The sequence below is a fragment of the Oncorhynchus tshawytscha genome, linkage group LG07 (assembly GCF_018296145.1).
Source record: "Oncorhynchus tshawytscha isolate Ot180627B linkage group LG07, Otsh_v2.0, whole genome shotgun sequence".
Classification (NCBI taxonomy): domain Eukaryota; kingdom Metazoa; phylum Chordata; class Actinopteri; order Salmoniformes; family Salmonidae; genus Oncorhynchus; species Oncorhynchus tshawytscha.
Window position 1 is genome coordinate 71,651,102 of NC_056435.1, and position 15,000 is coordinate 71,666,101.

A 15,000-nucleotide genomic window follows, 5' to 3' on the forward strand; every position below is an offset into this window, starting at 1 on the left:
CTCTGTGTGTCTCTCTGTGAGTGTCTCTCCGTGTGTGTCTCTCTGTGAGTGTCTCTGTGAGTGTCTCTGTGTGTGTCTCTGTGTGTGTCTCTGTGTGTGTCTCTCTGTGTGTGTCTCTGTGTGTGTCTCTCTGTGTGTCTCTGTGTTTGTCTCTGTGTGTCTCTGTGTGTGTCTCTGTGTGTGTCTGTCCGTGAGTGTCTCTCTGTGAGTGTCTCTCCGTGAGTGTCTCTCCGTGAGTGTCTCTCCGTGTGTTTGTGTGTACGAACTGAAAGGACATTAATGAACATCAGAACCATAGAAAGAATGTTATTGGATGGAGGTAGAGATCTGTGTCTGAGAGGTCAGCTAGGTTTCCGTGGAGACAGGGTGCAGGGAGCTAAAACTGTATGGCTGAATGGTGATGTAATAGCCAGTTTACACCCCCTTAATGCACCCTATTCCCTAAATAGTGCACTACTTTTGACCAGGGCCTATAGGGTAGTAGTGCACTATAATAGAGAGTCGTTTGGGACGCAGGTTGGCATGAATCCATTGTGCCTGTCTAGGTTCTGCTCTGTTTGTTCTCTTGGTTTGTACACTCGCTGACACTGTCTCTGTCTAGCTTCATAATCCGCTTTATGTCTGTCTTTTGGATATTTGAAGCTGTAAATATTGATGATAGGATGGTGCTCTCAGGGTTCTCTCGGGGTGCTCTCAGGGTGCTCTTAGGGTGCTCTCAGGGTTCTCTCGGGGTGCTCTCAGGGTGCTCTTAAGGTGCTCTCAGGGTTCTCTCGGGGTGCTCTCAGGGTGCTCTTAGGGTGCTCTCAGGGTTCTCTCGGGTGCTCTCGGGGTGCTCTCAGGGTGCTCTCAGGGTGCTCTTAGGGTGCTCTCAGGGTGCTCTCGGGGTGCTCTCGGGGTGCTCTCAGGGTGCTCTCAGGGTGCTCTCGGGTGCTCTCGGGGTGCTCTTAGGGTGCTCTCGGGGTGCTCTTAGGGTGCTCTCAGGGTGCTCTTGTGGTGCTCTCAGGGTGCTCTCAGGGTGCTTTCAGGGTGCTCTCAGGGTGCTTTCAGGGTGCTCTCAGGGTGCTCTCAGGGTGCTCTTGTGGTGCTCTCAGGGTGCTCTCAGGGTGCTTTCAGGGTGCTCTCAGGGTGCTCTTGGGGTGCTCTCAGGGTGCTCTCAGGGTGCTCTCAGGGTGCTCTTAGGGTGCTCTCGGGTGCTCTTAGGGTGCTCTCAGGGTGCTCTTGTGGTGCTCTCAGGGTGCTCTTGTGGTGCTCTCAGGGTGCTCTCAGGGTGCTCTCGGGGTGCTCTCAAGGTGCTCTCAGGGTGCTCTTAGGGTGCTCTTGTGGTGCTCTCAGGGTGCTCTCGGGGTGCTCTTAGGGTGCTCTCAGGGTGCTCTTGTGGTGCTCTCAGGGTGCTCTTGTGGTGCTCTCAGGGTGCTCTTGTGGTGCTCTCAGGGTGCTCTTGTGGTGCTCTCAGGGTGCTCTTGTGGTGCTCTCAGGGTGCTCTCAGGGTGCTCTCGGGGTGCTCTCAGGGTGCTCTCAGGGTGCTCTTGTGGTGCTCTCAGGGTGCTCTCAGGGTGCTCTCGGGGTGCTCTTAGGGTGCTCTCAGGGTGCTCTTGTGGTGCTCTCAGGGTGCTCTCAGGGTGCTCTCAGGGTGCTCTTGTGGTGCTCTCAGGGTGCTCTTAGGGTGCTCTCAGGGTGCTCTTGTGGTGCTCTCAGGGTGCTCTTGTGGTGCTCTCAGGGTGCTCTCAGGGTGCTCTCGGGGTGCTCTCGGGGTGCTCTCAGGGAAATTGTCTCTGAATCTCAAACCAAAAACCCCTCACCCCATTGTCCTAGGCACATCTCCCCTTGGGACTTAAGGAGATATGAGAGGATCGGGTACATGTAGTTATGAGCTAAAATAGGGATAATTCCACGTGGCTTATCAGAGGGCAAGATGGATACCCTAACATCTATTTAACCCTCTGAGATCAAGGGCTAAGGGTTGACTTGATATTCAGTCTCACCTCTGATATTCAGTCTCACGTCTGATATTCAGTCTCACCTCTAATATTCAGTCTTCTACCTCTGCACCTATTCAGACTCACCTCTAATATTCAGTCTCACCTCTGATATTCAGTCTCACCTCTGATATTCAGTCTTCTACCTCTGCACCTATTCAGTCTCACCTCTGATATTCAGTCTCACCTCTGATATTCAGTCTTCTACCTCAGCACCTATTCAGTCTCACCTCTGATATTCAGTCTCATGTCTGATATTCAGTCTCACCTCTGATATTCAGTCTCACCTCTGATATTCAGTCTCACCTCTGATATTCAGTCTCACCTCTGATATTCAGTCTTCTACCTCTGCACCTATTCAGTCTCACCTCTAATATTCAGTCTCACCTCTGATATTCAGTCTCACCTCTGATATTCAGTCTCACCTCTGATATTCAGTCTTCTACCTCTGCACCTATTCAGTCTCACCTCTGATATTCAGTCTCACCTCTGATATTCAGTCTTCTACCTCTGCACCTATTCAGTCTCACCTCTGATATTCAGTCTCACCTCTGATATTCAGTCTTCTACCTCTGCACCTATTCAGTCTCACCTCTGATATTCAGTCTTCTACCTCTGCAACATGCAGAGGTAGAATTTAGTTTATGAATATGAGTGTAAATGAATCCCAGAGGCAGTTTTAACATCTAATCTACTTGGAGGATGATGATCTATGATTTATGTGTTTTGTTCTCTCCCTGGGAGAGTCTTGAAAGCCTCTGGTTTCTACACTAGAGGTTTGTCAAACTACAGTCATTTGGAACAACGTTTATTTTCAGACAGTTACAATCAGATGCATGAACTGGTATAGTGCCGTCAAGGTTCAAGGGTCAAGGGTCTAGGGTTCATGCATGCACCATAAAAAAAGGTTGCTTATTAAAACTACATTAAAAAAAGCATTGATCTGAATACAAACATGATTCTGATCCTGTTGTCTGTCTTCCTTTGTGTGATGGTGTGTGTGTGTGATGGTGTGTGTGTGATGGTGTGTGTCTTGTGTCCCTCAGGTGTGGGTGGATGCTGGGACTCAGATCTTCTTCTCCTATGCCATCTGTTTGGGGTGCCTGACGGCCCTGGGGAGCTACAACAGCTACGACAACAATTGTTACAGGTTAGACTGACACACAGACAATACTACCGGTTCGACTGACAATACTACTGGTTAGACTGACAATACTACTGGTTAGACTGACACACAGACAATACTACTGGTTAGACTGACACACAGACAATACTACAGGTTAGACTGACACACAGACAATACTACTGGTTAGACTGACAATACTACAGGTTAGACTGACACACAGACAATACTACAGGTTAGACTGACACACAGACAATACTACAGGTTAGACTGACAATACTACTGGTTAGACTGACACACAGACAATACTACTGGTTAGACTGACACACAGACAATACTACAGGTTAGACTGACACACAGACAATACTACTGGTTAGACTGACACACAGACAATACTACAGGTTAGACTGACAATACTACTGGTTAGACTGACACACAGACAATACTACCGGTTAGACTGACACGCATACAATACTACCGGTTAGACTGACTCACAGTCAATACTACTGGTAAGACTGATACACAGACAATACTACTGGTTAGACTGACACACAGACAATACTACCGGTTAGGCTGACAATACTACTGGTTAGACTGACACACAGACAATACTACCGGTTAGGCGGATACACAGACAATACTACTGGTTAGACTGACACACAGACAATACTACCGGTTAGACTGACACACAGACAATACTACCGGTTAGACTGACACACAGACAATACTACAGGTTAGACTGACACACAGACAATACTAAAGGTTAGACTGACACACAGACAATACTACCGGTTAGACTGACACGCAGACAATACTACCGGTTAGACTGACACGCAGACAATACTACCGGTTAGACTGACACGCAGACAATACTACCGGTTAGACTGACACACAGACAATACTACCGGTTAGACTGACACGCAGACAATACTACCGGTTAGACTGACACGCAGACAATACTACCGGTTAGACTGATACACAGACAATACTACTGGTTAGACTGACAATACTACAGGTTAGACTGACATTACTACTGGTTAGACTGACACACAGACAATACTACCGGTTAGACTGACACACAGACAATACTACTGGTTAGACTGACACACAGACAATACTACAAGTTAGACTGACAATACTACTGGTTAGACTGACACACAGACAATACTACCGGTTCGACTGACACACAGACAATATTACCGGTTAGACTGACACACAGACAATACTACCGGTTAGACTGGCACACAGACAATACTACCGGTTCGGCTGACACACAGACAATACTACCGGTAAGACTGACACACAGACAATACTACTGGTTAGACTGACAATACTATAGGTTAGACTGACACACAGACAATACTACTGGTTAGACTGACAATACTACTGGTTAGACTGACAATACTACTGGTTAGACTGACACACAGACAATACTACCGGTTAGACTGACACGCAGACAATACTACCGGTTAGACTGACACACAGACAATACTACTGGTTAGACTGACAATACTACCGGTTAGACTGACACACAGACAATACTACCGGTTAGACTGACAATACTACTGGTTAGACTGACAATACTACTGGTTAGACTGACACACAGACAATACTACCGGTTAGACGGATACACAGACAATACTACTGGTTAGACTGACAATACTACTGGTTCGACTGACACACAGACAATACTACTGGTTAGACTGACACACAGACAATACTACAAGTTAGACTGACACGCAGACAATACTAAAGGTTAGACTGACACACAGACAATACTACAGGTTAGACTGACACACAGACAATACTACAGGTTAGACTGACACACAGACAATACTACCGGTTAGACTGACACACAGACAATACTACAGGTTAGACTGACAATACTACTGGTTAGACTGACACACAGACAATACTACAGGTTAGACTGACACACAGACAATACTACTGGTTAGACTGACACACAGACAATACTACAAGTTAGACTGACAATACTACTGGTTAGACTGACACACAGACAATACTACCGGTTAGACTGACACACAGACAATATTACCGGTTAGACTGACACACAGACAATACTACCGGTTAGACTGACACACAGACAATACTACCGGTTAGACTGACACACAGACAATACTACCGGTTAGACTGACACACAGACAATACTACTGGTAAGACTGATACACAGACAATACTACTGGTTAGACTGACACACAGACAATACTACTGGTTAGACTGACAATACTACAGGTTAGACTGACACACAGACAATACTACTGGTTAGACTGACAATACTACTGGTTAGACTGACAATACTACTGGTTAGACTGACACACAGACAATACTACTGGTTAGACTGACACACAGACAATACTACCGGTTAGACTGACACACAGACAATACTACTGGTTAGACTGACACACAGACAATACTACCGGTTAGACTGACACACAGACAATATTACCGGTTAGACTGACACACAGACAATACTACAGGTTAGACTGACAATACTACTGGTTAGACTGACACACAGACAATACTACAGGTTAGACTGACACACAGACAATACTACAGGTTAGACTGACAATACTACTGGTTAGACTGACACACAGACAATACTACAGGTTAGACTGACACACAGACAATACTACTGGTTAGACTGACACACAGACAATACTACTGGTTAGACTGACACACAGACAATACTACAAGTTAGACTGACAATACTACTGGTTAGACTGATACACAGACAATACTACTGGTTAGACTGACAATACTACAGGTTAGACTGACACACAGACAATACTACTGGTTAGACTGACAATACTACTGGTTAGACTGACAATACTACTGGTTAGACTGACACACAGACAATACTACCGGTTAGACTGACACGCATACAATACTACCGGTTAGACTGACTCACAGTCAATACTACTGGTAAGACTGATACACAGACAATACTACTGGTTAGACTGACAATACTACTGGTTAGACTGACACACAGACAATACTACTGGTTAGACTGACACACAGACAATACTACTGGTTAGACTGACAATACTACTGGTTAGACTGACAATACTACTGGTTAGACTGACACACAGACAATACTACCGGTTAGACTGACACGCATACAATACTACCGGTTAGACTGACTCACAGTCAATACTACTGGTAAGACTGATACACAGACAATACTACTGGTTAGACTGACACACAGACAATACTACCGGTTAGACTGACACACAGACAATACTACAGGTTAGACTGACAATACTACTGGTTAGACTGACACACAGACAATACTACCGGTTAGACTGACACACAGACAATATTACCGGTTAGACTGACACACAGACAATACTACCGGTTAGACTGACACACAGACAATACTACTGGTAAGACTGATACACAGACAATACTACTGGTTAGACTGACACACAGACAATACTACTGGTTAGACTGACACACAGACAATACTACAGGTTAGACTGACACACATACAATACTACTGGTTAGACTGACAATACTACTGGTTAGACTGACACACAGACAATACTACTGGTTAGACTGACACACAGACAATACTACTGGTTAGACTGACAATACTACTGGTTAGACTGACACACAGACAATACTACCGGTTAGACTGACACACAGACAATACTACTGGTTAGACTGACACACAGACAATACTACTGGTTAGACTGACAATACTACTGGTTAGACTGACACACAGACAATACTACTGGTTAGACTGACACACAGACAATACTACTGGTTAGACTGACAATACTACTGGTTAGACTGACACACAGACAATACTACGGTTAGACTGACACACAGACAATACTACTGGTTAGACTGACACACAGACAATACTACTGGTTAGACTGACACACAGACAATACTACTGGTTAGACTGACAATACTACTGGTTAGACTGACACACAGACAATACTACTGGTTAGACTGACAATACTACTGGTTCGACTGACACACAGACAATACTACTGGTTAGACTGACACACAGACAATACTACAAGTTAGACTGACACACATACAATACTACTGGTTAGACTGACAATACTACTGGTTAGACTGACACACAGACAATACTACTGGTTAGACTGACAATACTACTGGTTAGACTGACACACAGACAATACTACCGGTTAGACTGACACACAGACAATACTACCGGTTAGACTGACACACAGACAATACTACTGGTTAGACTGACACACAGACAATACTACTGGTTAGACTGATACACAGACAATACTACTGGTTAGACTGACAATACTACTGGTTAGACTGACACACAGACAATACTACTGGTTAGACTGACAATACTACTGGTTAGACTGACACACAGACAATACTACCGGTTAGACGGATACACAGACAATACTACTGGTTAGACTGACACACAGACAATACTACCGGTTAGACGGATACACAGACAATACTAAAGGTTAGACGGATACACAGACAATACTAAAGGTTAGACTGACACACAGACAATACTACAGGTTAGACTGACACACATACAATACTACTGGTTAGACTGACAATACTACTGGTTAGACTGACACACAGACAATACTACTGGTAAGACTGACAATACTACTGGTTAGACTGACAGACAATACTACTGGTTAGACTGACAATACACAGACAATAGACAATACTACTGGTTAGACTGACACACAGACAATACTACTGGTTAGACTGACACACAGACAATACTACAGGTTAGACTGACACACAGACAATACTACAGGTTAGACTGACACACAGACAATACTACTGGTTAGACTGACACACAGACAATACTACTGGTTAGACTGACAATACTACTGGTTAGACTGACACACAGACAATACTACTGGTTAGACTGACACACAGACAATACTACTGGTTAGACTGACACACAGACAATACTACCGGTTAGACTGACACACAGACAATACTACAGGTTAGACTGACACACAGACAATACTACTGGTTAGACTGACACACAGACAATACTACTGGTTAGACTGACACACAGACAATACTACTGGTTAGACTGACACACAGACAATACTACAGGTTAGACTGACACACAGACAATACTACTGGTTAGACTGACACACAGACAATACTACTGGTTAGACTGACACACAGACAATACTACTGGTTAGACTGACAATACTGGTTAGACTGACACACAGACAATACTACAGGTTTAGACAATACTGACTGACACAGACAATACTACTGGTTAGACTGACACACAGACAATACTACTGGTTAGACTGACAATACTACTGGTTAGACTGACACACAGACAATACTACTGGTTAGACTGACAATACTACTGGTTAGACTGACAATACTACTGGTTAGACTGACACACAGACAATACTACTGGTTAGACTGACACACAGACAATACTACTGGTTAGACTGACAATACTACTGGTTAGACTGACACACAGACAATACTACCGGTTAGACTGACACACAGACAATACTACCGGTTAGACTGACACACAGACAATACTACTGGTTAGACTGACACACAGACAATACTACAGGTTAGACTGACACACAGACAATACTACTGGTTAGACTGACACACAGACAATACTACTGGTTAGACTGACACACAGACAATACTACACAGACAATACTACTGGTTAGACTGACACACAGACAATACTACGGTTAGACTGACACACAGACAATACTACGGTAAGGTTGACAATCCTACCAGTTAGACAGACAATACTACCGGTTAGACTGACAATACGTTAGACTGACAATACTACCGGTTAGACTGACAGCAGACAATGCTACTAAGACACACGCAGACAATACTACTGGTTAGGCTGACACACCGGTTAGACTGACAATACTACCAGTAAGACTGACAATACTACTGGTTAGGCTGACACACAGACAATACTACCAGTAAGACTGACAATACTACTGGTTAGACTGACACACATACAATACGACAGGTTAGACTGACAATACCACTGGTTAGACTGACACACAGACAATACTACCAGTTAGACTGACACACAGGCAATACTACCAGTTAGACTGACACACAGACAATACTACCAGTTAGACTGACACACAGACAATACTACTGGTTAGACTGACACACATACAATACTCCTGGCTTGACTAACCCAATTATGGGGTATTGTGTGTAGGTCAGTGACACAAAATCTGTTCCAGGGACTGCATTAGTAAATGTGTTTTCCGGGGACTGCATTAGTAAATGTCCCAGGGACTGCATTAGTAAATGTGTGTTCCAGGGACTGCATTAGTAAATGTGTGTTCCAGGGACTGCATTAGTAAATGTGTGTTCCAGGGACTGCATTAGTAAATGTGTGTTCCTGGGACTGCATTAGTAAATGTGTGTTCCAGGGACTGCATTAGTAAATATGTGTTCCAGGGACTGCATTAGTAAATATGTGTTCCAGGGACTGCATTAGTAAATATGTGTTCCAGGGACTGCATTAGTAAATATGTGTTCTAGGGACTGCATTTGTAAATATGTGTTCTAGGGACAGGTTCATGGTGTTCTCTTTTAATTTGGCCAGTTTTGTCACAGAAAAATAATCCTTCAGCAACAGGATTTGAACCCCTTCCCACTGTTCTGCCAAGTTAATGTTGATCGGTAATTAAACGATTAGCTGGTCAATAGTAGGGCTACATGAAAAATACAATACTGTAATTATAACGATGTGTTAGTGCAGGTTTTAAATGTATTTATGTAAATCCTGTGGTTCAGGAAAACAACAGAGTTATCAAATTAAGATTCTGTCTGTCTGTCTGTTCCACAGGGACTGCATCATGCTGTGCTGTCTGAATAGTGGGACCAGCTTCGTGGCGGGCTTCGCCATCTTCTCTGTGCTTGGCTTCATGGCCCTAGAACAGGGTGTGCCCATCGAGGCCGTGGCAGAGTCTGGTAAAAAAAGATCATCTTGTTCTCTTTAGCACCAGACAATGTCAAATAAAGGATAAGAGGCTGTTGCCGAAAAACCGTCCATCTTGAGAAATGAAAACTTCTTAAGACTGTGTTTCCAATGAGTGCAGGTTTTTCCATTTCTTTCCAACCCTGCACTCAGGGGTCTTTGTTAAAGGACTGTTGAGCTGCAGGCCATGCCAGAGTCACTTCCTGATTGGATTTTTCTCAGGCTTTCGCCTGCAATATCAGTTCTGTTATACTCACAGACAATATTACGTTATTTTTCCAAAAATGAAAATAGTGCCCCCTAGATTCAAGAGGTTAAAGGACTGTTGAGCTGCATGCCAGTTTGTGGTTCTACTGACAAACCCAGCCTTCTGTATGACTGTAACTGATGGAGGAGGAGGATGATGATGATGATGTAACTGCCTTCCTCTCAGAAGCTCTTAGAGTAGTAGATCCACCGCTGTGCTATGTCTTAATCAAGTCCAACATCAATGATTCAGATGTGTGGAGAGGCAGAGGCAGAGGTAGAGGCAGAGGCAGAGGTAGAGGCAGGGGCAGAGGCAGGGGCAGAGGTAGAGGCAGAGGTAGAGGCAGAAGCAGAGGCAGAAGCAGAAGCAGAGGCAGAGGCAGAGACAGAGGCAGAGGCAGAAGCAGAGGTAGAGGCAGAAGCAGAGGTAGAGGCAGAAGCAGAGGCAGAAGCAGAGGCAGAAGCAGAGGTAGAGGCAGAAGCAGAGGTAGAGGCAGAGGCAGAGGCAGAGGCAGAGGCGGGCAGTGTTATGAAGTGGGGCAGATGGGAGGAGTTTGGCAGGAGATGGGATGAGTTTGGCAGGAGATGGGATGAGTTTGAAAGGAGTTTGGCAGGAGATGGGAGGAGTTTGGCAGGAGATGGGAGGAGTTTGGCAGGAGATGGGAGGGGTTTTGTAGGTCTTTTGCAGGAGATGGGAGGAGTTTGGCAGGAGATGGTAGGAGGTAGGAGGACTTTGGCAGGAGATGGGAGGGGTTTTGTAGGCCTTTTGCAGGAGATGGGAGGAGTTTTGTAGGCCTTTTGCAGGAGATGGGAGGAGTTTTGTAGGCCTTTTGCAGGAGATGGGAGGAGTTTTGTAGGCCTTTTGCAGGAGATGGGAGGAGTTTTGTAGGCCTTTTGCAGGAGATGGGGGGGGTTTTGTAGGCCTTTTGCAGGAGATGGGAGGAGTTTTGTAGGCCTTTTGCAGGAGATGGGAGGAGTTTGGCAGGAGATGGGAGGAAGTGAAAGGACAGACCAGTTGGCTCACAGAGGACTGTTTGTCTGCAGATGTGTGATTATTTGCATGTAATTAGCAAATTGCTGACATGTGTAATATGTTCTTCTGAATCTCATGTTGTTGATCACATTGAGTGCCATGTAGACAGTATCTATCAACAGCCTAACCTTCGTAGTCTAAACCCTGAAGCTGTGTGTTGTTGTTGTTGCTAATGTTGTTATTGTTGTCGTTTACACCAGGTCCAGGCTTAGCCTTCATAGCCTACCCTAAAGCTGTGACCATGATGCCTCTGTCTCCTCTGTGGGCTTGTCTCTTCTTCATGATGCTCATTTTCCTGGGGCTGGACAGCCAGGTTAGGACCAGAGGGGGAGGGAGGGGGGGGAGGGGGGGGGAGGGAGGGAGGGGAGGGGGGGGGAGGGAGAGGGGGGGGGGGGGGGGAGGGGAGGGGGGGGAGGGAGGGGGGGGGGGAGGAGGGAGGGAGGGAGGGAGGGGGGGGGAGGGGGGGAGGGGGGGGGGGGAGGGGGAGGGAGGGGGAGAGAGGGGGGGAGGAAGGGGGGGGGGAGGGAGGGAGAGAGGGGGGAGGGAGGGAGGGGAGAGGGGGGAGAGGGGGGGGGAAGGGAGGGAGGGAGGGAGGGGGGAGGGAGGGAGAGAAGGGAGAGAGAAGGGGAGGGAGGGAGAGAAAGGGGGGGGTGAGGGAGGGAGAGAGGGAGAGAGAAGGGGGAGGGAGGGAGAGGAGGGGGAGGGAGGGAGGGAGGGAGAGAGAGAGAGAGAGAGAGAGAGAGAGAGGGGGAGGGAGGAAGGAAGGAAGGGGGGAGAGGGGAGGGAGGGAGAGAGAGAGGTGCAGGGAAGGAGAGAGAGAATGAGTTGTGTTGTGTTGTGTTGTGTAGTTTGTGTGTGTAGAGACGCACAAAAGCTTATTTCTCTCAAAATGTGTTTCCGTCCCTGTTAGTGAGCATTTCTCCTTTGCCAAGGTAATCAATCCACCTGACAGGTGTGGCATATCAAGAAGCTGATTAAACAGCATGATTATTACACAGGTGCACCTTGTGCTGGGGGGGGAGGGAGGGAGGGGAGGGAGGGAGAGAAGGGGGAGGAAGGGAGGGAGGGAGAGAAGAAGGGGGTGAGGGAGGGAGAGAGGGAGAGAGAAGGGGGAGGGAGGGAGAGAAGGGGGGGTGAGGGAGGGAGGGAGGGAGAGAGAGAGAAGGGGAGGGAGGGAAGGAGGGAGGGAGGGAGGGGGAGGGGAGAGAGAGAGAGAGAGAGAGAGAGAGAGAGAGAGGGGGAGGGAGGGAGGGAAGGAAGGAAGGAGAGAAGGGAGGGGAGAGAGAGAGAGAGGTGCAGGGAAGGAGAGAGAGAATGAGTTGTGTTGTGTTGTGTTGTGTAGTTTGTGTGTGTAGAGAGCCTGGTGACAGCGGTAATAGACATGTACCCAGAGACTTTCAGGAGAGGCTACCGTCGAGAAATGCTCATCCTGGGCTTGTCTATATGCTCCTTCTTCCTGGGGCTCATCATGTTGACAGAGGTAAGACCATAGTACTTCCTGCTTGTACTTCCTGCTTCACTCCCATGGGTACACTCAATATGGCCGCTGGTCTACACACCACAATACATTGACTTGAATGGAAATGTCTGTTCTTGTAGTTATATTTCTGCCTATTTCCAAATGAACGTTTCATATAAGGAACTATACCACCAATACACTTCACTTTTTAAATTTAAAAAAATGTTAAGAAATGGGTCAAAATGGTGTTGAATGCTGTTACACTGAACTTAAGAAGGCTTTCGTCTTGCTAAAAGCCCTTTCTGCTCAGTTCCTTTGTAAAGCACAGATACAGCTCACGTGTAGCTGACCTATGAATTATGCCATCGTTCAAATGGACTCACCTCTAAATGGCTGACCCACATTGATAATGGTTCAGATTATACAGCACAGAAACCCAGTAACTAAAACCCAAGTCACTCACTAGAACCAGGTCAATTCAAAGTGTTTGGGACCTGATCATGTGTTGATGTCCTCAGGGTGGAATGTACGTGTTCCAGCTGTTTGACTCGTACGCGGCCAGCGGAATGTGTCTGCTGTTTGTGGCCATCTTCGAGTCAATATGTATCGGCTGGGTATACGGTAAGTCTCTCTCTCGATCTGTCTCTCAATTCAATTCAATTCAATTCAAGATCTGTCTCTCTCTATCTCTCTCTGTCTCTGTCTCTCTCTCTATCTGTCTCTCTGTCTCTCTCTCTCTCTCTCTCTCTCTCTCTCTCTCTCTCTCTCTCTCTCTCTCTCTCTCTCTCTCTCTCTCTCTCTCTCTCTCTCTCTCTCTGTCTCTCTCTCTGTCTCTCTCTCTCTCTCTCTCTCTCTCTCTCTCTCTCTCTCTCTCTCTCTCTCTCTCTCTCTCTCCTCTCTCTCTCTCTCTCTATCTGTCTCTCTCTCTCTGTCTCTCTCTCTCTCTCTCTCTCTCTGTCTCTCTCTCGCTCTGTGTCTGTCTGTCTGTCTGTCTGTCTGTCTGTCTGTCTGTCTGTCTGTCTGTCTGTCTGTCTCTGTCTGTCTGTCTGTCTGTCTGTCTGTCTGTCTGTCTGTCTCTCTCTCTCTCTCTCTCTCTCTCTCTCTCTCTGTCTCTCTCTCTCTCTCTCTCTGTCTCTCTCTCTCTCTCTCTCTCTCTCTCTCTCTCTCAATTCAACTCAATTCAAGGGGCTTTATTGGCAAACTTTTGGGAAACATGTGTTGACATTGCACAACACATTAAGGACACCTTTCCAGGACATAGACTGACCAGGTGAAAGCTATGATTCCTTATTGATGTCACTTGAAAAATCCACTTCAATCAGTGTAGATGAAGGGGAGGAGACGTTAAGTTAAAGAAGGATGTTTAATCCTTGAGACGATTAAGACATGGTGCCTGCTCTGGTTTTTCACGCTCAACAGTTTCCCGTGTGTATCAAGAATGGTCCACCACCTAAAGGACATCCAGCCAACTTGACAACTGTGGGAAGCATTGGAGTCAACATGGGCATCCCTGTGGAAACACCTTCAACACCTCGTAGAGTCCATTCCCCGATGAATTAACTCAATATTAGGAAGGTGTTTTTAATGTTTTGTACACAAAGTGTACTTAATATACTGAACAAAAATATAAATGCAACATATAAAGTGTTGGTCCCGTGTTTCACTATCAACCAATCACGTTCTCAGAGGTCTCCTTAGCTGAAATAAAAGATCCCAGAAATGTTCCATACGCACAAAAAGCTTATTTCTCTCAAAATGTGTTTCCGTCCCTGTTAGTGAGCATTTCTCCTTTGCCAAGATAATCAATCCACCTGACAGGTGTGGCATATCAAGAAGCTGATTAAACAGCATGATTATTACACAGGTGCACCTTGTGCTGGGGGGACAATAAAAAGCCACTCTAAAATGTGCAGTTTTGCCAAGCAGCAAAATTCCACAGATGTCTCAAGTTTTGAAGGACCGTGCAATTGAAATGAAGACTGCAGGAATGTCCACCAGAGCTATTGCCAGAAAAATGTAATGTTAATTTCTCTACCATAAGCCACCTTCAACGTCATTTTAGAGAATTTAGCAGTAGGTCCAACCAGCCTCACTGCCACAGTTTGCTACGTTGTGAACAGAATACCCCATGGTGGAGGTGGTGTTATGGTACGGGGAAGGCATAAGCTACGTACAACA

General features: G+C 46.0%; 1 protein-coding gene across 2 annotated transcripts in view; it reads left to right on the plus strand.

Annotated features, from left to right (window-relative positions):
• Positions 1-15,000, plus strand: part of slc6a11b (solute carrier family 6 member 11b) — an 87,507-nt gene that overhangs the window by 65,230 nt on the left and 7,277 nt on the right. For both annotated transcript variants that reach the window (XM_042324894.1, XM_042324893.1), the window contains exons 8-12: positions 3,023-3,126; positions 9,953-10,077; positions 11,564-11,676; positions 12,706-12,843; positions 13,341-13,443. In XM_042324894.1, coding sequence (XP_042180828.1) covers positions 3,023-3,126; positions 9,953-10,077; positions 11,564-11,676; positions 12,706-12,843; positions 13,341-13,443 — 583 coding nt within the window. The remainder of the gene's footprint in view (positions 1-3,022; positions 3,127-9,952; positions 10,078-11,563; positions 11,677-12,705; positions 12,844-13,340; positions 13,444-15,000) is intronic.